This window comes from Electrona antarctica, assembly GCF_951216825.1.
Source record: "Electrona antarctica genome assembly, chromosome: 3".
Lineage (NCBI taxonomy): Eukaryota > Metazoa > Chordata > Actinopteri > Myctophiformes > Myctophidae > Electrona > Electrona antarctica.
In genome coordinates, this window is record NC_136808.1 from 11875679 (window position 1) to 11899158 (window position 23480).

The following is a 23480-nucleotide window of genomic DNA, read 5'->3' on the forward strand; positions in this document are numbered from 1 at the left end:
GCAACATTAGTTTACAAGTGCATTGCAAGCTCACAACAAGTAACGATGCAAATTGTTGTGAGGTTGTATGTGATGCTGTTTGAGAACTTCACATGTCCTGCCATTGGCAGTTCAGTAGATTGTCAGAGCATTGTCAGAAACGGAACAGTTCAGTAGATTGTCAGAGCATTGTCAGAAACGGAACAGTTCAGTAGATTGTCAGTGCGTTGTCAGAAACAGAACAGTTCAGTAGATTGTCAGTGCATTGTCAGAAACAGAACAGGTCAGTAGATTGCCAGTGCGTTGTCAGAAACGGAACAGTTCAGTAGATGGTCAGAGCATTGTCAGAAACGGAACAGTTCAGTAGATTGTCAGTGCATTGTCAGAAACGGAACAGTTCAGTAGATTGTCAGTGCGTTGTCAGAAACAGAACAGTTCAGTAGATTGTCAGTGCGTTGTCAGAAACAGAACAGTTCAGTAGATTGTCAGTGCGTTGTCAGAAACGGAACAGTTCAGTAGATGGTCAGTGCGTTGTCAGAAACAGAACAGTTCAGTAGATTGTCGGTGCGTTGTCAGAAACAGAACAGTTCAGTAGATTGTCAGTGCATTGTCAGAAACGGAACAGTTCAGTATAGTGTCAGTGCATTGTCAGAAACGGAACAGTTCAGTAGATTGTCAGTGCGTTGTCAGAAACAGAACAGTTCAGTAGATTGTCAGTGCGTTGTCAGAAACAGAACAGTTCAGTAGATTGTCAGTGCGTTGTCAGAAACAGAACAGTTCAGTAGATTGTCAGTGCGTTGTCAGAAACAGAACAGTTCAGTAGATTGTCAGTGCGTTGTCAGAAACAGAACAGTTCAGTAGATTGTCAGTGCGTTGTCAGAAACAGAACAGTTCAGTAGATTGTCAGAGCATTGTCAGAAACGGAACAGTTCAGTAGATTGTCAGAGCATTGTCAGAAACGGAACAGTTCAGTAGATTGTCAGTGCATTGTCAGAAACGGAACAGTTCAGTAGATTGTCAGTGCGTTGTCAGAAACAGAACAGTTCAGTAGATTGTCGGTGCGTTGTCAGAAACAGAACAGTTCAGTAGATTGTCAGTGCATTGTCAGAAACAGAACAGTTCAGTAGATTGTCAGTGCATTGTCAGAAACAGAACAGTTCAGTAGATGGTCAGTGCATTGTCAGAAACAGAACAGTTCAGTAGATTGTCAGTGCGTTGTCAGAAACAGAACAGTTCAGTAGATGGTCAGTGCATTGTCAGAAACAGAACAGTTCAGTAGATGGTCAGTAGATGGTCAGTGCATTGTCAGAAACAGAACAGTTCAGTAGATTGTCAGTAGATGGTCAGTGCATTGTCAGAAACAGAACAGTTCAGTAGATTGTCAGTGCATTGTCAGAAACAGAACAGTTCAGTAGATTGTCAGTGCGTTGTCAGAAACAGAACAGTTCAGTAGATGGTCAGAGCATTGTCAGAAACAGAACAGTTCAGTAGATTGTCAGTGCGTTGTCAGAAACAGAACAGTTCAGTAGATTGTCAGTGCGTTGTCAGAAACAGAACAGTTCAGTAGATGGTCAGAGCGTTGTCAGAAACAGAACAGTTCAGTAGATTGTCGGTGCGTTGTCAGAAACAGAACAGTTCAGTAGATGGTCAGAGCGTTGTCAGAAACAGAACAGTTCAGTAGATTGTCAGTGCGTTGTCAGAAACAGAACAGTTCAGTAGATTGTCGGTGCGTTGTCAGAAACAGAACAGTTCAGTAGATGGTCAGAGCGTTGTCAGAAACAGAACAGTTCAGTAGATTGTCGGTGCGTTGTCAGAAACAGAACAGTTCAGTAGATGGTCAGAGCGTTGTCAGAAACAGAACAGTTCAGTAGATTGTCAGTGCGTTGTCAGAAACAGAACAGTTCAGTAGATTGTCGGTGCGTTGTCAGAAACAGAACAGTTCAGTAGATGGTCAGAGCGTTGTCAGAAACAGAACAGTTCAGTAGATTGTCGGTGCGTTGTCAGAAACAGAACAGTTCAGTAGATGGTCAGAGCGTTGTCAGAAACAGAACAGTTCAGTAGATTGTCGGTGCGTTGTCAGAAACAGAACAGTTCAGTAGATTGTCGGTGCGTTGTCAGAAACAGAACAGTTCAGTAGATTGTCAGTGCGTTGTCAGAAACAGAACAGTTCAGTAGATTGTCAGTGCGTTGTCAGAAACAGAACAGCGTCAGTGAGAAGGGGAGCTGCATTTGCCAAGGCGTTATATGTTAATTAGTCAGATTCCCTGAATAGATAGAGTTCCTCTGCTGGACATTTCTTTTCAGTAGCAAAGCAGTAGAATTAGCATTAGGATAATCAGTGAATAAAACTTGCAGGGAAGGAAAATGTGCATTTTCACAAAAGATCAGGAAAGTGCAAAGAGTTGGAAAGGCACATATGTGTGTGGACCGGCAATAATGTAACCAGTGGTGGAAAATGTACTCACAAGTTTTACTTAAGTACTGTAAAAGTATTTGTACTGCAATGTAGAAATACTCTATTTTTACAAGTAATGTCAAAAGTCTGGAATTGAAAATCTACTTGAGTAAAAGTACAGAAGTATTGCCATCAACATGTACCAAATGTAAAAGTACGCATTGTGCAGAATCCAGAATGTATGAACATCTTTTCTAAATAGCAGATGTACAAGCTCACAATGTGTTGCATCGTGATGCATTGCGAGCTTGTAGATCTGCTATTTTCAAATGGCCGAAATGTATAGGCTAAAGTTGTTACTGTATGTTTTGTAATTATAATCAAAATCTACAAAGTAACTAGTAACTAGTAGTTTTCACATAAATGTAGTGGAGCAAAAGTACAATATTCGCCTCTGAGATGTAGTGGAGTAGAATTAACAGTATTGTACATTGTAAATACTCAAGTAAAGTATAAATAACTCAAAATTGTACTTAAGTATATGTACTTAGCCTACTTACTTTACACCACTGTAACAGAGATGGAGCATGCAGGAAAATGTACCTTTAATTCACACCCACGCCCACCCCACCCCACCCCCCACCCCCGCCCGAGCCTCTGGGCTTTGCAGTGAGAGCAAATCGTTGTTGGGTCGATTGTAATGATTAAACGTTGTGAGACTTGGCCAATGTTGAGAACATGATTTTGTCCAGTCCACTTAAAAAGTTTTTTTTTTGCAAACCTGTTAGACACCTAATGAAACCTGGTGTAAGATGTCAAATAGTTTCACAATTGGTGAATATCAATCAATAAAATGGTATATATACTTGTCTAGATAGCCCTGACAGGCACATGGAATTGTAGGCAATACATTTTGTATTTTGTTGTGAAAATAGCTGATCTACAAGCTCACAACACCTCGACTTAGGTAATATTTGAAAATGTGATTGGTCTCATGGTAGTAATGGTCTCATGTTTTTTTCTTTTTTCTTTTTGTATTAAAAATATCCAAGCTCCCTGCTTGATGTAGTGACTCTGTCCATGGTGCTGACAGGACAGCTCCCAGTATGTCAACTGTGTCTCTAATGCTGTGTTCACACGGGCAGATGCAAAGATACAGTCTACCATTCATTGTCAATGGAAGCCAGCGACATGAAGATACAAAGATACATCCGACGTTTGTAGCTGCAGCAAAAGCTACAAAAACATTGAGCTGGTTTCAGGATATTTGCATCTTTGTCCCCACCAGGCCGAAAGCATGGGGAGAGAGTATGTTTTGCACTCCGTCCGTCCATCTGTGTGTCCGTGTGTCCGTCTGTGAACAGCTAATCTCCAGCACCGCTAACCCGGTCGATGCCAAATTCTGCACACACACTCCCTGGATGCCAACGATGTTATACGAATTATAGCGCCACCAGGAGGCCGACTTTTGAAAAACACATTTTTTTATATTACTCCTCCAGATTCTGTCCAAAAATCCCGCAAATCGTTACACACTATCTCTATAGTCATGTGTTCAAGATGGATCTGTGCGATATTTCATATTCTATCCTAATTGGCTAACATTGGCTTTCAAAGTTTGCAGGATTGGCTCTTTTGAAACAAAAAGCCTCAAATCATGAACGCAGTGTGCAATTTACGTGAAATCTTTCACAGTCTTTCCTACCCAGGCTGAGGAATATATCCCACCCTTTTCACATTGGCCTGTTATAGCGCCACCAACAGGTGGATTTTTGCAAAACACATTTTTGGGACAAAATACCGCAAATCATTCAATTGCCATCAAAGTGTAAGAACAAATGGCACCCTTTTCACATTGGCCTATTATAGCGCCACCAGGAGGCCACAACCTGACCTGCCCTGGTGGAGACCTGTGCCCAGAGGGGCACTTTTTCTGCCGTGTGAATGCAGTATAATGTAAGCTGTAGTGACTCTGTCCATGGTGCTGAACTGAGCAGCAGCAGCCAACCAGCCTTTTTGACTGCATGGTGCTGAAGTGACTTTTTTTTTTTTTTTAGTGGTGCTAGCCACTCCTATACACAGCAATGTGTGTGTGTGTGTGTGTGTGTGTGTGTGTGTGTGTGTGTGTGTGTGTGTGTGTGTGTGTGTGTGTGTGTGTGTGTGTGTGTGTGTGTGTGTGTGTGTGTGTGTGTGTGTGTGTGTGTGTGTGTGTGTGTGTCGCTGTGTGTGTGTCGCTGTGTCTGTATGTATGGCACGGACATACCGCTTTTTATTTATTTATTTGTACATGTTTTTAAGCACATTCGGTAAAACATCTGGCGAGTCCTCCAAATGATTTGGCGACCCCTCTGGGGGCCCTAGGGATTATTCGGCAGCTGAGCAATCAAGTTCTACTACATGTGTGCTGAACTGATCTCATTGCTAAAGTAACAGCAACATGTAACATGGACTAAACTCAGCCAACTGCTAGCTGGTCTTGCTGTCAGAGCTCCCACCTATAGGCCCATTTGTGTTCGACATGTTGCGTTCATTCCCTGGTCAGTATTAAGTTCCAGGGACGTGCAGAGAGTGTTACAGAGGCAGGGGCTGAAATTCCGTAAGTGGGCACTTTTTACGTTTTTTTGTGGCTTTCGCCTTTATTTTATATTTTTTTATGGAGGGACAGACAGTAGGCTGACAGGGAATGGGGAGAGAGATAGGGGGAGGACATTCAGAGTACAAGGCCGTTGGGATCGGGATTCGAGCCCGCGGCACACTGCCAGACTGGATTACCAGCCAAGGTGCCTGGACCACTGAGCCATGGCCCAGCCATGGCCCATAGCCGCTGCAACACGTTGAGAGCTTGTAGATCGGCAATTTCCCGGGCACGACACCGCACTCGTTGGCTACTGGAGATGCGGCGAAGACATGGACTTCTAAACAAATTATTTCAACGCAAAATGTTGCATTCAAGATCAGGAGAGTTCCGGAAAAAGCAATTCTCGGGTATGGCATTTTTTTGCATTTCTTTCACCATAGTAAATACTGCATTCATGGTCTGGAGAGGAGTTGTCTTACAGACGGGTAAAAGGGCAGGGGCTGAAGCCTCCTTTGATGTCTGTGTGCACATGCCTGTTAAGTAAGAATGGCGAGTACCTGACCAAATGGCAGAAAGGGAGAGCAATCAAAGAAAGTGAGAGTAATCAAACTTCTAGAGTGTTCTTCATGCTCCAGCAGTTTCTGCTTCTAAAACTTTGACAGCATTTGCGCTGAGCTGCTGCCCAACTGAGGAGCACATTACTAACGAAGGCTTGGCTGCACCTGACTGATGAAGTTTCTTTAGACCAAACTATTTTTTTTCTCCCCCTCGCTCACTTGCAGACGAGGAACGGTTGTGAATTTGGCCAATTCATTTCTGCCACAGAAACGAAAGCATTTTGCCATGTTTTCAACACACATTAACAATTCCATGTCCCATTTCTCTAATTCAGTGCTTCCTATACAACCTTTTCCGGGTCAGGGCCCCACTTGAAAGTGGTGAAAGCTTGATACTGGTCAGATGGGTGGGCAGAGCATGTTGTTAATGATCAATTGATTGGCCTGGGCCGTGGCTCAGTGGTCCAGGCACCTTGGCTGGTAATCCAGTCTGTCGGTGTGCCACGGGTTCGAAAAAAAGGTCAATTGATCTATTGTGTTCTGGAGTGGATCAGTGGACTTTAAGTTATTTTGACCTGAGATCAGATTCTAAAAATGTCTTCTACATCCTGACAGTTTTCTGAAAAAGCTATGTTTCTATGTCAGTCGTTCTTCAATTTTTCAAAAATAGCAGACCTACAAGCTCGTAGCGCGCCACTCGGTGGCGCGCTATGGGCTTGTAGATCTGCTATTTTTCAATAGTTAAAGCATAACATAATGCTAACACCAAAAGGGGTTCCCGCCCAAAAGTTATTTCTTATAGATATCACAATGAAAAAAAAATACCATGTCATTTTAATTTTTTTATTTTTTTATATACATTTTGTGAATATAATCTTACTGACTAATTATTTGGGGACCCACTTGTAATGCCCACCAGTGGGCCCCAGACCATATAGGTTGGAATCCACTGCTCTTAATTCCTCCTTGTTTCCTGTGTATTTGTCTTCCTCTCTGTCTGACCAGCTGTCTACTGCAGCATTAACGATCCGCCAGCCAACGGGGGCGTGGTCAACCGGACTAAGCTCCGCCATGGGAGCAGGTTACAGTTCTACTGTAACCCTGGTTACCGTCTCGTGGGCCCCAGCAATGCCACCTGCACGCTCCACCCCAACGGGCTGTACCAGTGGGATATACCAGCGCCTCTATGTCAAGGTATAGAAACTCAATGGGATATAAGAACGGATTTTCTCTTTATTTTGTTCTCAACTATAGCATGTTTTATTATTGTGTTCTTATCTGGTTGATTCAGCAACGTTCAGCAAGCGGTCCGTTCATCATTTGATACACTAGCAGGCCCAGATTAAAGGACCACTTCACCACTTTTCAACTTCTCTTCCTATAATTGGTCCTAACTAATGTTCATGATAAAATGTGTCTCATAGGAAGGCTGTGGGCAGTTCAGAAACCCGTCCACCAGTGACATCATCGATGGTGAATCCAAGCTAATAGAAACGGCAGGCTTTCTTTTCCTGAAAAGTTGCAATGCAAAAGTTGAAGCCATCGTTCTCACGATAATAAAAATCTAAATATATTTTAAAACAAATCTTGTTTAAAAAAATTCTGCCTAATGATGATGTCACTGGTGGACGGATGTCCGAACTGCCCAAAGCCCTCCTATGAGACACAGACTGAGTAGGAAAAAATGGTGGTGTTTTATCATGAACATTAGTGAGGACCAATTATATGAAGAGTTGAAAAGTGGTGAAGTGGTCCTTTAACGTACACAGGCTCACAAGGTTGCAGCCTATAGACCAATTATTTGGGACTGGGCGCACGGGTGACTGTTTCATGTAATCAATTCCCAACAGATCTCCAAACCTGTTGTTTTGGGGAGCTCTGGTTTCAGTCCATTCAGAGATTGTGGAATAGTTGTCTGGCTACGCGACACTACTCTGTAGCTGACTCACCCGCTGCTCTGCTAAATCTGTAGGCATCATTATGCCAACATTATGACAATCCACGGACGATGACACACATGGTAATGAGGCTTATTCAGCGATCTGTGACATAATGGCGCGTTTAGATACAGCATGTGCATATTTTGGAACTGTGTACTGCAGCAGTTTAGTGTGGGGAGGGGTTGGGAGACACGAAGTGTGGTCCAAGAAGTCCAGGGCCCTGAAAAGCCTTAATAAAGACCTGTACATTGGCGTTCTTAAAGGACCACTTCACCACTTTTCAACCTATCTTCATATAATAGGTCCTCACTAATATTCATGATACAATGGCACCATGTTTTCCTATACTCAGTCTGTGTCTCATAGGAGGGCTGTGGGCAGTTCAGAAAAAAGGAAAAATTGCACCATTTTTTCATGATTATTAGTGAGGACCTCCTATTATAATATGAAGATAGGTTGAAAAGTGGTGAAGTGGTCCTTTAAGTAATGCACTTAATTACAATTTAGAGGTACTTTTCTTTTTCTTTCCATGTTTTGATACTTACAGTACTGTGTTTTTTGGTCTTGGTCTTTACTTATAGGAGCAGGGATACGGTAAAGCACAGTAGACATTTACCAACACGTTTTGTGAATGAAGCCCATTCTCTGTCCCCAGTGTGTATACTTCACGGTCTCACCTGACTTGAGAACTTGAAACTATATAGCAGTTTGATTGAAAATGTCTCTCTTCCACTCTCCGCTCTCCGCCTCTCTCTCTCTCTCGCTCTCTCTCTCTCTCTCTCTCTCTCTCTCTCTCTCAGCGATCTCTTGCGGACTCCCCCAGTCACCAGGCAACGGGAGCTTCTATGGGTACCAGTACACGGTGGGTAGCCAGGTGACCTACGAGTGTAACCACGGCTTCATCCTGGATCCAAGTCTGAGCGTGACGGCGCTGTGTCTGGAGGACGGCAGCTGGGGCAACGCTGCCACGCCCCCCAGATGTCTACGTAGGTTTACACCGCACGACACGCCACTGTTTTCCTTCTTGCCAGTGATGTAAAGTACATTTACTACTTAAGTACTGTTGTACTTAAGTACACGAGTTATTTGTAATTTACTTGAGTATTTTAAATTTCCAATATACTTAACGTCTACTCCACTACGTCTCAGAGGCACATATATTGTACTTTTACTTGTACTTGTAACATTTATTTGAAAACTTTAGTTACTTTGTAGATTTGAATTATTATTACAAAATCAGACCCGTCTGAAGTGAGTGGTACTGTACTGTACTGTACTGTACTGTACTGTACTGTACTGTACTGTACTGTACTGTACTGTACTGTACTGTACTGTACTGTACTGTACTGTACACTTGGTGGTGAACAAATGCTATAACGCTATTTCCGTGCTCGGACACAGCCAGGGACACAGGGACAGACACAGCCACACACATAGCTGTCTATAGGAGTGGTTGTTGCACCACTCAGAAAAACGAAAATAGCCAATCTACAAGCTCACAATGTGTCACATTGTGAGCTTGTAGATTGGCTATTTCCAAAAGATGTATACATTTGAAAACTTAAAATGGACATTGTTATACAATTACTGTATATACAGTAAGAACAGTGTATCTATGACGTCATGGATGGAGACATGTACTCTATGGAAACATGATAAGAACAGAATGAGCAGGAACACGCATGCATCTCATATTGCACACAGTCAGTCCCTCTGATGCAGTAATATACAATCATTATGCCATGGTTATCAATATGCTTATGCAGATAAATGTTATGTCACTGAGTCAAGGGAGCTGAGTCCATGAATTATAACAATTATGACCACAGATATGCTCTAAAAGGGTGAAAACATTTTTTTCGTTTTAGCTCATTTTTTATCATGAGTCCCATATTGATTTAATAAATAGACCAAAACTTCTAAATAAAATGAGCAAATACATTATGTCCTGTTCTCATCACATTTTGTCCTAGTAATAATCTATTTGTGTACTGCTGTAAAGAATAATAGAAGCACACTGTAACTTTTCAAGAAGCTCCCAGTCAAGACTTTATTGTAGATTAACGTTTCGACATAAAGTGTTCTTCAAAATGAACAATAATAAATACCAGATGCGTCGCATCGCAACGCAGCTTGTAGATCGGCTATTTTCAAAAGATTTGTACACATTTGAAAACATGAAATGGGACATTATGCATAATGAGTACGTATACTTTTGGTACTTTAAGTACATTTTGATGGCAATGCTTTTGTACTTTTACCTCAAGTACATGTTGAATTCCGGACTTTTCCTTGCATCTGATAATTTCTACATTGCAGTATGGATACTTTAATTAATAAACATTTGAGATGGGGGCACGGTGGCACAGTCGGTAGTGCTGTAGCCTCACAGAAGGTCCTGGGTTCAATTCCAGCTGGGGACACTGTGGGCGCTGGGGGCGTATTCTCTCCTCCGCGTCATCAGTGCCCATACCAGAGGGAGGGGTTGGCGAAAGGGCCTTTCTGTGTGGAGTTTGCATGTTCTCCCCATGTCCCCTAGGATAGGTACCCTCACAAAAAACATCCAGTAATCCTGGTCTCTAAACTATACCTCCCCCTGGCCAGCCGGGGGGCCTGATGGAGTGGAAAGGAACTGGTTGGAATAACGTGTTCCTTCCACATGCTACGGCCAGGGAAACTCTCCCCTGTCAGGTGAAAAGAAGCAGCTTGGACTCCTCATGCATAGAAGGAAGCATGAGGTCTATGTTTTTTATTACAAAAACATGCTTTTTGTGGGATAAATCCGCTAGGTTTGCAATAGCTTAGCCTATGTGCGCTATAGCGAGACAGGACAATTCCCTCCCAATCAGTAATGTGATCTATTACATCACATTACCCACATTGTACATAATTTGGTGTTCATATATTCAGAATGGGTAAGGTCTAGTAATTATAATCATTTGTTGTTTTGTTGTTTTTTTTCAAGCGGTCCACTGCCCCAGTGTGGAGGGGGTATTGACCGATCACATGACCTACCATCTTCTCTCTGGTTGGCCGGAGGAGTTTGGCTCCATGGTCATGTTGGAGTGCTCGGCGGGACACTATCTAGGCGTGGGCCACAGGACGCTGCGGTGCCTCGCCAACGGGACGTGGGAAGGATCGCAGGATCCGGCGGCATGCAAGAGTGAGTATCGGTTCCATTTGGAAACTCTCAGAGTCGCTGCAGAGCCCATAACTCCTGAAGGAATTGCCCCATTTAGACCTGGATTAACCTCTGTGTCACATGTGTGACCTCTGTGTCACAGTACACACACACACACACACACACATTCAATCAATCAATCTCAGTGCTCACTAGTTTGAAAATGCCACCCTGTGGCTTAATGGCCACACTGCACATTAAATAAATCTAGGGGTGTGGCTAAGAATCTGGGGGTTGGACTAGGGGTGTGGGTGAGAATAAAAACCTGTAGGTACCTTTCAATTCCTATAGATTCTGATTTGACGTCCAGGCAAAAATGAAGGGAACACAACTGTACACCTCTGTGTCTCATATAGGCTATACAGCAACATTTTTTGAATAAGAATTTGAAGTTTTCAGAAAACCTTAGGTTAGGTTTTAGGAGGCCTTGGGATTCCCGAGACCCCACTTTGAGAACCACAGGGCTACATCACTCACTGGTTCTCAATAGCCTCGCGTAGCGACATCACTGCGTGGATATTAGTCTCGTCCCTCTCAGTGTTTTTTTCTCACAATGTCCCGCCCAATAATATTTGAATACTGGGCCCTGGTTGGTTATAGCCTGGTTCCAGACGCATCTGGTTGGCCGTCACCATTTCGGCGTCCTCCCACAATTGAGAGGGACCAGCCTGGGGTAATATGCATTGCAACGGCAGATGAAGGTTGGCTACGTGAGGCTGGGTTCTCAACGTCAGATCCGGGGACCCCCAGAGAGTCCTTGAAGAGAGTCCAGTGAAATGATTGAAAGTTAGAAACCAAATTGACCCATTTGTACACTTTCAGTGTTAAGAATGTACACAGAATGAGTCTACACTCACACTAGTTTTGAACATTTTTGAACAGTGACATGCCCAAAATATGGTTGCCAGGTTGAAGTTGGTTTAAAAATGTGCTGTTCGGCAGCCGACTTTTAATGACAGACCTGTCAGGAAAAAAGAAATGTGTTAAAAAAATATAATTGTAATATGTGCTACATACTGTACACAATATAGGCCTGTATTTCCTTTGCACCAACTTAACCACACGAATGCTAGTGTCCCTATGCTTGGGCTAACATAAAAATAGATAGTTTTGCTATGCGACACGTTTTGAGCGGCTACTTTTGGCAAAGCGATTTGGTGGAGAGGGATAAAGGACAGACCCCTAGGCCAGGGGAACTCCGGCCAATGAATTGACGAATTGAGTTCAAGTGGTTATTTAGTCTAGAATGGTACCAGGAGACCCATAATCAGTATACTTTATAACTCCCATTGTCTTTGTTTCTAAACTCTCATTTTATTCATCAGTCATCTCCTGTGGCGAGCTGCCTTCGCCTGCCTTTGGCACAAAGCTGGGGACCTTGACGACATTCGGGGCGACTGCCATCTTCATGTGTAACCATGGTTACACGCTGGTGGGATCGCATGTTAGGGAGTGCGGTGCCAACGGCCTGTGGAGTGGTGCAGAGACCAGGTGTCTAGGTGAGTGCCACCAAAACCCAGCCAAGTCTATGTAATGAGTAGTGAGCCTTTAGCAGTATGCAAGTGGTGTTGCACCGGTTTGCCAAAATATCTGATTCGGGATGCGAAAGCTCATACAATTTCCCCTCGGTATGCACGTTCAAGCCTACTGTGGCCTGTGATGGAGAACATACTATATAACATGGCCATTATGCTAACAGATTCAATGGGGTGGATGCATGAAATCTCATAAGGGGCTTCATCTAAATGAGACACATTTGGTTTTGTTTACAAACCAAAATGGCCTCAGCAGCCAGTATCCCTGATAGTATAATACTGGGTGGTTGAATTAAAAGATATGAGCCAATATTATGACCTCTTAGCAAAACCCATTAACCTACTCATAGCTGAGCTGTTATGCAGTTGTAAAGTTGAGTTTTGTTAACGTACATTAATCTGATGGGGCTCCAAATGGCACAGTAGAATGTGTACTATTGACAATTCTAAAAGCCTACCTTTTTGTACAGTACAGTATACTAAAGCTACTAAATATATTATATATACAGTAAATCTTTCAATAAATGCACTGAATCTCTGTACGTATGTATACGTACGAAAAAGTGCCTTTAAATGGTTAATGGTGCATTTATATAGCGTTTTTGTCCAAAGCGCTTTACATAGATGTGTGCAATACATTCACCCATTCATACATCGATGGCAGAGGAAACCATGCAAGGCACCAACCTGCACATCGGGAGCAATTTGGGGTTCAACATCTTGCTCAAGGACACTTCGACACTAACTGTGGGGAAGCCTGGGATTGAACTGGGAACCTCACGGTTTTCCCGGCCAATCCACCCCTAAGCCGTCCGCCAGAAAAGGCCCATACTGTATATGGTCAGGCCCATATATATGCCCATACTGATAACATCAGAGATCTGCATGATTCTTTGTCCCTTTTACGTACATTATGAACGTAAAAGGGACAAAGACTGGGAAGTATGAGGTCAGTTCGCTGCCTCCCCCCCCAGGTTGGCAGAGGAAGTGTAGCGCCCATGATTACATTAGATAATTGACACTGCGTGAAAAAATGGGTTGCAAAAATCGTGGGATAAAAATTATACAAAAAAAGGGACAAAGAAAGACAGATTTAGAGAGCTCCATATATGAGCAAAGGGGACACAGACAGACGGTTAAAACGGGTGCTGTTCCCGATTTTCATTGTTCCCAACTTGCATCTTTCCCAAGTATAGGCCGGTGCCCGACGAGCACAGGTCTAGTATATACAACGACAAAAAAGCCTACAGTTGAGGGTAAAAGCTCTGTTTTTGTGTGTATGATCTTGTCTATTGTAGCAGGCCATTGTGATTCTCCAGACCCTATTGTCAATGGCCACATCAGTGGAGATGGTTCCAGTTACCGTGATACAGTGGTGTACCAGTGCATGCTGGGATTTCGGCTAATTGGTACATCAGTCAGAATCTGCCAGCAAGATCATCGGTGGTCAGGAACCACACCTGTCTGCGTCCGTGAGTAATCTTTGATTTCATAATTATTGCAGTTCATGTGTAATATTATGCCGTACGAACATATTCGTATCCCCCCCCCCCCCCCCCCCCCCCCCCTTAGGGACGTTATATGCTAAGCACGAACATGTTTGTACCTAAAGCTTTACACCAAATATGAAAGGCTTTAGCTTAAAATCACCTTTTAACATTGGCCCGGTTGCTAGGCAACGCCTCCGTCACCCCCAGCACCATGACCTATGCACACGGCCCCCATAGACCTTCATATTTCTGAAACTACGAGCACTGTCCTTGGTGATCGTCATCTATCCGAGGTTTGGATGTGATTTCGCAAACAGCGTGAGCTAATGCTATTATTAGCTGATCTTTACAATGGCGGTCTCCATGCCGGTAAAGCGGAAATAACACTACCTAAATATACAGCGAAAGCCCTGGCAGGGTTTAACTATACCTTCTCCCGCTACCAGGTGGCAGACAAAGAGTTAAGATTGAAAGCGTCAAAGTAGCTGCGCACTCATAGCTTAACTTTATGGAGGAAAAGAGAAGATAAACGACCACACATTTAGTGATACTTAAATGCACACAGATGTGTATTTAAGTGTGACTGTCTGATTGTAATACCCTGAAGAAAGCAGCTTCACTGTCCAAAACGTTGGTCTTTTAATTGTTCTTTTTTTTGGGGTCCTCAATAAACGTTTTGGCACTTCTTTTATGCTTTAGGAATACTTTAATGTTGGTTGGCACCTCGAATGGACCGATGTGCGTTGCAACGCTGTGAACAATTTCCAAAGTTTGACAAAATAGCCCTCATGCAAACATAGATGCCATTCACATTCTAGTTTTAGATTATTATGTAAAGGTATTTGTATTTTACTTTAGTATTTCCAATTTCCATTACTTTTACTTCTACTCCACTACATCTTCGACTGCGAGGCAAATATTGTACTTTTACTCCACTACATTTATTTGAAACCTTTAGTTACTAGTTGTTTGTATTATCACAAAACATACATTAAAACCACTTAAGCTCACAATGCGTCACGATGCGACACATTGTGAGGTTGTAGATCTGCTATTTTCAAAATAATTTTATACATTTGAAAACTTGAAACGGGGCATTCTGCATAATGAGTACTTTCTACTTTTTATGATGCCAATATGTTTTCTTTCTTTCTTTTTTCCCTTTTTTTTCCTTTTCCTCAAGTACATTTTGAATTCCGGACTTTTACTTGTAACTGTAGTTCTACATTGCAGTATTGATACTTTAACTTCAGTAAAACATTTCATTAGTGTATCTTACAGTTAATAACACAATGTTCTCTTCTCATCACTCCCTCAGCCATCACCTGTGGTCACCCGGGCAACCCGGCCAATGGACGGACCAACGGCAGCGAGTTTAACCTCAACGACGTCGTTAACTTCACCTGCAACCGAGGTCACACGCTCCACGGAAATGCACGTGCGCAGTGCAGGCTCAACGGGCAGTGGAGCAGCCCGCTACCGGTCTGCAGAGGTATAACACAAACACACACACACACACACACACACAAACATACATGTGCACACGCATACAAAACAAAGCTAACCAGTGTTGTCGCAGTTTACTATGAAAACCTCCATTTAATGTCAGTCTTTCCGTCACGCCTCGTGACACACTCCATATTTGACCGTCTGCATAATATGAAGATCACGAAACCCTGGATTAGCCATACATGGAGAAGACTGGATCATCAACTACATCTGCATATATGGAGCCGGCCAGCAACTCTACATCCGACCTCACGGACACCAGATTAATAGTTCAACTCCTGCTTCTTACTGTAACTGTGGAGTATTAAGAAGCTCTGTTGTTTCAGAAGGGCGAGGTCGCTTCTCGCCCTCAGGGCGTCTTACTGGAATATATTACTTGTTACTTAAGTAATTATGACTTTACTATCTGCCAAATGTAACTTGTTACTTATTATCTTACCTTTATACTTGTTTTTCTCGCCCCCAGTAATTGCATATTTTCTCCCCAAAAGTCTCACACTACCCAGTTAGATTCTGGACGGTTTAAGGGCCACCCTTCCACATCCGATAATTCACACGTACAGCCAAGTGTGTATTGTTTCCTCCTGAGAGTCTAGACCGGATCAGCAGCCTGCATGCAAAGCAACTCAACCCAGTCTACCATTAATAAACACTACAGCCCACAGTACCACCAAGGCTCGTGAACATAGTAACTAGTTACTTTTGGAAAATGGTAACATCTTAGTAATAGTATTACTCAAAATGTAAAGTAATTTGTTATATTACTAGTTACTGGAAAACAGTAATAATATTACTTTAAGTTTAAAGTTACTTTAGTTACTTTTCCAACACTGAAGCTAACAAACTCAAACATATAAATGAATAAGATGTGTGTATATACACCAGTAATTCAAGATTACTGTCAACCAACACTTTCTTAGCGAGTCAGTTGTTGTCAGACACTTTATTTTGTGCAATGTGTTTAACTGTAAGGGTTTTTATACCCTCCCCGCTTTCAATATGACCTATCAGCTGGTAATCCATGTTGTTTCAATATGACCTATCAGCTGGTAATCCATGTTATTTCACCCTCCCTGCTTTCAATATGACCTATCAGCTGCCGCTGGTAATCCATGTTGTTTCAATATGACCTATCAGCTGGTAATCCATGTTGTTTCAATATGACCTATCAGCTGGTAATCCATGTTGTTTCAGAGTGGTGCTGCTGGAATAGATGGTGGTGGAAAAAGTACTAAAATGTTTTACTTAAGTAGAAGTATACTGCAATGGTTGACAGCCGGGTGACAGCCGGAATGTAGACGGCACCCGGGAGCAGTATGGGTTGGCGCCCCGCCCTGTATCCGCCGTGAGGGGGAAACCCAACAAACCTTCGGTGTGGCCTTTAGGAGGGCCATTCAAGCCGCAAGCGGAGCCTGCAGCACCACCATTGCTCAGGTGGAGCCTGCGGAACCATTGCGTCTAAGAATCCACCACTCCTGAATGAAGTGTCTGGTGCTGGGAGTCTGGTGCACCGCACAGGTCCTGGTCCTGGTGAGAGCAGGAATTGGACCTGGTGAGACGTATACTGTAGGAGGGGCCCGGATAGGAGTAAAACCACAGAGCCTAGTCCTTCCATGCGACAGAAACGTATACCTCCCAGTCCCGGCAGAGTAGCTCCGGAGTAGTTCCAACGGATTGTGCGGCCCTGGTCTTGCCCTAATGGGACTGATCGAGGGTAGCTACTGGGACGTAAGTCGGGACTTGATCAACCCCGGCTGGGTCGCCTGAGTGAGGGGTATGATGTTCAACAGACCCAAAACCCTGATGACCTTGGGATATATCACTTTATTTGTTCCCATGTAGAACTACTGCGTTACAAGTAAAAGTCCAACAAAACAAAGTAGGCCTATGTCCTTGCTTACGGTAATGAAAGTATTCCAAGTTGGCCCCACAGAGTGCAACGAATCGCCTTGGAAACAAGGAAGTGTTGAGTGTTGATCAAATGGAATCAATTTTCGGGTACTGCATCGTCTATTTCTCGCTTCAAATGTTTTCAAAAACATTCTTGAGAGCAATGTTTAGCTGTAAATTACATTGTGTGTTTGTTTACATGGCTGTCGTGTTGGATACAGCATTTAAATCCAAGCAGCGAAGCCAGGTGCTCCGAGGCTTTGATTAGACAGCTGTTGTAGTCTGCTATAGAGCGGAGCAGTCTGTTTTCAAGGAATAACACATGTACCGCTCAATTCAACAATCAGAATCAAGCATTGAAACACGCTGTGTAATAAGAACAAATATTCAGTTTTAGTCTATTAAACAGTGTGTTGAATCATTTATTCGATTAATCGGAAATGTTATCAATAGAACAAGAAAATAGTCGCGACCCTAATATCATTACTGCGTTTCCCACTAACCTCTGTAAGTTGTTGGCCTTCCATATTGTTTTTGTCATTGCCACCCCACCAGCCGTGAACTCGTTTAAAAGTAGTTTTCTCCAACACAGCTCAACTCAAACAAAAGTCTATGACAGAAGACTTTTGTTTGAAAAAGGAAACTTTTGTTTTTAAACGTAACATTTTTAAACCCTTTAAACAACTCGGAAGACAGTCGAAAAAATAATGCAGAGAGAGAGAAACAAACAAGCAGGACATTTGTTGTTATTGCATCACTTTACACCACTGTTGTCAGCTTTCCTACATGATGTTAAACCAAATATACAATCTTACAGTAGATTAGATGTTTTTGCTCACACCAATTATTTTCCATACATGCAGCATATTGCCTCATCCTACTTCACCAGCTGCTTCTTGTCATCTGGCTCAAAGCCTAAGTGTGGCAAAATGAATTAAGTGACTAAAAAGTTGAGTTTCTCCAGTCCAGAAGCACTTGAACATATATAGGCATACAGGCTGAAAGACAGTCGATGATGTTAACTAACAATGATTATTGTGTTTATGGTAAGCTTACCTTTCATCCTTCCAACCTTTTAAATTCAGGTGTGTGGTGCGAAAACCAGGTATACTTCATGATCTCCTAGTTGAATTATAGTGTGGGGGGGGGGGGGGAATCACTGCACAATCACTGCACACACACGATATTGTACAGGGTTGCCAAACAGTGCGAGGTTTTCCTGGTTGTCATACTGCACGCACACCGAGAACTTGGTCCCAAACGGAGACTTGCATGAGATCGAAAACCACGTCGGCGAGATGTGCATCATCCTTCACGCAGATCGATGTCTGCATCACTGGTGAAACACATCCACGCATCTATAACTTTCATCATTTGATGTTTACGTATTTGTCCATTTCTGCTGTCAGCAGAACTGTAAAATGCTGTGCAGTGCGAGATAACAGAACAAGATACAATACAGTACTAAACATCTATAAATAAACAATCCAATCTATAAATAATTGCACACGTGCTCTCTGCACACACTGACACACTGACACAGGTGCATGCGCAGTCGCGCACATACCCCACACACACACAGTCACACACACGCACGCACGCACGCACAAACAACACACAGATTGGCACACAAACGCATTCTTTTCCACTTGTCAACCATGCATGGTTGTTTCACTGGAAGTCTCTCAAGACCTGTTCTACTGGAACCGCCAGGAGATGCTGAAACACACGCATGCACGCACACACACACACACACACACACACACACACACACACACACACACACACAGTCACACACACAGTCTCACACACACACACACACACACACACACACACACACACACACACACACACACACACACACACACACACAGGTCGATATTACATAGCTGCTCAGCTGGAGTTTTCATTGAATTCTTTCTCGCTTACTGGTTCTCTACCCCCACCTCTCTCTCTCTCTCGCTCTAACCACCCCGCCCCCCCGCCCCCCCATTTCTCTTTTTTGCCTCTGTCCTCCCTCTGTTTTTGCGCCAGTAGCAGCTGTCAATTATGAGGCTGAAACCTTTTCTGTTCCCACAGTGTTGCCAACACGCATGCACGCGCACACGCACACACACACGCACGCACACACACACTGACACGCACACGCACACTGCTGTCCCCCGTGGACTTCAATGTGAGCTTCCTTCCCCCCATGTGACAGGCAGAAGAGGATAAGGTGCTCAGACGGGATGAGGGCAGGAACGTGTAGAGAACAGAGACTTATCATAAGAGCGAGGACTAGAACACACTGGAGGAGAATGGAACACTGCAGAAATTAATAGATTTCTAGAGCCCAACGAACAGCAGAAGCCAAATTAAAGACATTATTAGAAGGATGGAGGCTCAGGAAAAAAAAACAAGAATGACTCAGTCATAACTGCCAGCTTGTTGGGTTTGTATGCCGTTCAGACTATGGGTTTTATGGGTAAAGTCTCCCATTGGCTTAGAGGCAGCCAATCATGAAAAAGTGTCCACTAAGGTCGTCAGTACGGTCGCTAGTAGAGAAGTATAGCAAATGTAGTCCAGGTGCTTTTCAAGCACCTGTCAAAAAATAAAGACAGAAAATGAAAATAAAAAAAGAGCAGCGGAGGAGAAGGTTCACTAACCAAGCCAAGCGGAACGGAACAGAGAGAGAGAGAGAGAGGCATAACAGCTGTCTACTCTTTGGAAGAGTGTATCGCTGTCGGCCAGAAAACCCTACAGTAGTGGTTCTCCTGAAACGTGTTAGAAAACCCGACAGCAGTGGTTCTTCACCTTACAGTAGTGGTTCTCCTGAAACGTGTTAGAAAACCCTACAGCAGTGGTTTTCCTCAAACGTGTTAGAAAACCAGATAGCAGTGGTTCTCCTCAAACGTGTTAGAAAACCCGACAGCAGTGGTTCTCCTCAAACGTGTTAGAAAACCCGACAGCAGTGGTTCTCCTCAAACGTGTTAGAAAACCCGACAGCAGTGGTTCTCCTCAAACGTGTTAGAAAACCCGACAGCAGTGTTTCTCCTCAAACGTGTTAGAAAACCCGACAGCAGTGGTTCTCCTCAAACGTGTCAGAAAACCCTACAGCAGTGGTTCTCCTCAAACGTGTCAGAAAACCCGACAGCAGTGGTTCTCCTCAAACGTGTCAGAAAACCCGACAGCAGTGGTTCTCCTCAAACGTGTCAGAAAACCCAGCAGTGGTTCTCCTCAAACGTGTCAGAAAACCCGACAGCAGTGGTTCTCCTCAAACGTGTCAGAAAACCCGACAGCAGTGGTTCTCCTCAAACGTGTCAGAAAACCCGACAGCAGTGGTTCTCCTCAAACGTGTCAGAAAACCCGACAGCAGTGGTTCTCCTCAAACGTGTCAGAAAACCTGACAGCAGTGGTTCTCCTCAAACGTGTTAGAAAACCCGACAGCAGTGGTTCTCCTAAAACGTGTTAGAAAACCTGACAGCAGTGGTTCTCCTCAAACGTGTTAGAAAACCCGACAGCAGTGGTTCTCCTCAAACGTGTTAGAAAACCCGACAGCAGTGGTTCTCCTCAAACGTGTTAGAAAACCCGACAGCAGTGGTTCTCCTCAATCGTTTTCATGTCGCGAAGAACCCCCGTCCGTTTCCAAAATGATTTGTGCCAGGGACTCCCAGAATAGAAGATTTGTGTAAAAAAAGAAAAAAGGCAAAATCATTCACAATGTTCTAAAGACTGAATGTTCGTGACTGCAACTCAGGTTATTATTATTTTATTATTATTACATTTCCTGAAATGTAAAGGTTTTGGACATACAAGGTTCACATTTTGATGTTTGATAGAATGCTGCACAGACTTGATAATCGTGTGTGTGTGTGTGTGTGTGTGTGTGTGTGTGTGTGTGTGTGTGTGTGTGTGTGTGTGTGTGTGTGTGTGTGTGTGTGTGTGTGTGTGTGTGCGTGTGCGAGAGAGAGTACCTGCGTGGTGTGTTTGTTCTTTTATCAATCACTCGTATAGAGGTTGATCAATCAGTCTGGGACACTATCGAGTGAATGGAACATAGGCCTACGCAAAAGCTGGATGTTTCCTTCTTTGAAGTGATGGACGAAATCGACTCAAAACTCAAACGTAGCTGAACGGAGATGGAGAATTCTTCCTTATGCACAATCAAAATGTGAGATCGTTCAAGCTGAAAGAATGGCACTGTCATGGGCCGAATTATTCAGTCTCTCCGTTATTTACATTTTTCAAAAAGTTCTAATCGGATAATGATGATCTTTAGCGTGGAGTGAGAGAGAGAGAGAGAGAGAGAGAGAGAGAGAGAAAGAAAGTATTTCAGTCTGATTTGCTCTTTGTCCATTCATTTTGATACATGTTGATGTATACATGTTTTGATACTTGATGTTGTCCTGGACAGTCAGCTCTCATTCAAAGCACACATTACAGCGGTCACTCCATCCTGTAGGTTTACACTCTATAACAGTCTACGAATTAGACCCTTCCTCACCCAGGAGTCAGCCCAGCTCCTTATCCAGACATCAGTCTCCTTACTGGCCTATACCGGCATGCACACTTAAGCCTCTACAAATGATCCAGAATGCCGCAGCTCGCTTGGTCTTCAACCAGACTAAAATCTCACATGTCTCTCCCCTTCTCCGCTCCCGGTCGCTGCCCGCACAGAGTACAAAACTCTGATGCTGGCCTTCAAAGCAACTTAAGGTATGGCACCCCCATATCTTCAAAGTCTGATCAGACTCAGCTCAGCCAACGCAGGTAAGCTGGAAGAACATTCACTAAAAACACCAGGACAACGGTCCCAAACGCTTCTCCCTTCTGGCTCCAAAGCTATGGAATGAACTTCCCTTTGCAATCAGAACTGCAGACTCACTCCCAATCTTCCGTAGTCTGAAAACCCACCTCTTCAGACTCCATCTTAGCCCGTAGCACTTGCCCTAGCCTCGATGACCCTACAGTCACTTATGTAATTTAGATAGACATTTCATCGGACAAAAATGTCCTTCACAAGCCGTTAGTATCTGACATCTCTGCATTGTGTGTGTTTGTGTTGTCATATAGTGGTCAACTGTTCGGACCCGGGTCAGGTGGAGAATGGCGTGCGTCAGTCCGGACTACGTTACCCAGAAGTCTTTAGCTACGGCGTCACCGTGGCGATCCACTGTAAACGAGGCTTCTACCTGCTGGGCTCCGCCCTCCTCACCTGCCTGCACGACGGACGCTGGGACCGACCAATCCCACGCTGCCTAGGTACTGTATGGAAAACTGGGGTTATGCAAGTATTATTACAAGTATTACAATTACAACACACACACACACACACACACACACACACACACACACACACACACACACACACACACACACACACACACACACACACACAGTCCACAGAGTCTTTCCCAGGGAAAGCCATTCTAAGTGTGAAATAGCTTGAAAAGGCACTGACTGACTTGGGATACAGATGGAATGAAAGAGGTTGTGGAAGGGAATAAAGGAAGTCGAGGAGAAAATGGGAGGAAACTAATCATAAAAGAGAGCGTGCGTGCGTGCGTGCGTGCGTGCGTGCGTGCGTGCGTGCGTGCGTATTGAAAGCCAGAGGGGAGTTGTGTGTGTGTGTGTGTCTGTCTGTGTGTGCATGTGCATGCATGCTTGTGCGTCTGTGCTTACATGTGTATTGAAAGATGCCAGAGGCATGTGTGTGTGTGTGTGTGTGTGTCCCTTGGGGTGTTATTGTCGGAGAGCTACCTGGCAGCAGATAGAAACACATAGATTAAACTAGAGAGATGGGGATGGATGGTGGGGTGGCGGAGACAGACAGACAGACAGACAGACAGACAGACAGACAGAGGCTGTATACACAGAGATACACAGAACTGAATACACAGGGAGATGAGAAGGCTGCTGTTTACAGAGAGAATGGAGGGGGGGTGGGTTGGGGGGGGGGGGGGGCAGAGATGAGTACGGTGATCATGATAGTTCCATCACAGACAGCTTGGAGTTGGTTGGACTATTAAAGGGGAATTTCACAGCTGGAAAAAACCTGCAGTTTATCGCGCCGCCCTTTTGGAGTAATGGTTTCAGTGCCCTTTGGCATGACCCTCTACTAGGGTTGTCCCGATCCGATCACGTGGTCGGAAATGCTGCTATGTGTCTGAATAGGAAAACCTTTTTTATTTGAGCTTTTAGTCAAAATAAGAATAATATTGCTTCTCACCCTATATCTCTAAGGGAGATGCCAGCCACCCATCGAAGAAAACTCATTTATTCCGCTTGTATTCGCAACCTTATTCTCGGTAGACAGAGATCTTTGCCTTCTGGCTCAACACTCTTTTCATCACAACAGTGCGCTACAGCGACTGCAATACCCTTCAATTATCCGGCTGAAAAAAGGTAATAATTATAATAACTAATTTCATAATGGACCCATAA

The 23480-nt window shown here is 43.8% G+C and overlaps 1 protein-coding gene across 1 annotated transcript in view; it reads left to right on the top strand.

Moving 5' to 3' along the window:
• Positions 1–23480, top strand: part of LOC306919635 (CUB and sushi domain-containing protein 1-like) — a gene marked incomplete at its 5' end in the record, with an annotated part of 687041 nt that overhangs the window by 605635 nt on the left and 57926 nt on the right. Inside the window, 7 exon segments of the mRNA XM_079496199.1 lie at positions 6515–6703; positions 8250–8435; positions 10415–10612; positions 11956–12129; positions 13464–13637; positions 14974–15147; positions 22110–22298. Coding sequence (XP_079352325.1) covers positions 6515–6703; positions 8250–8435; positions 10415–10612; positions 11956–12129; positions 13464–13637; positions 14974–15147; positions 22110–22298 — 1284 coding nt within the window.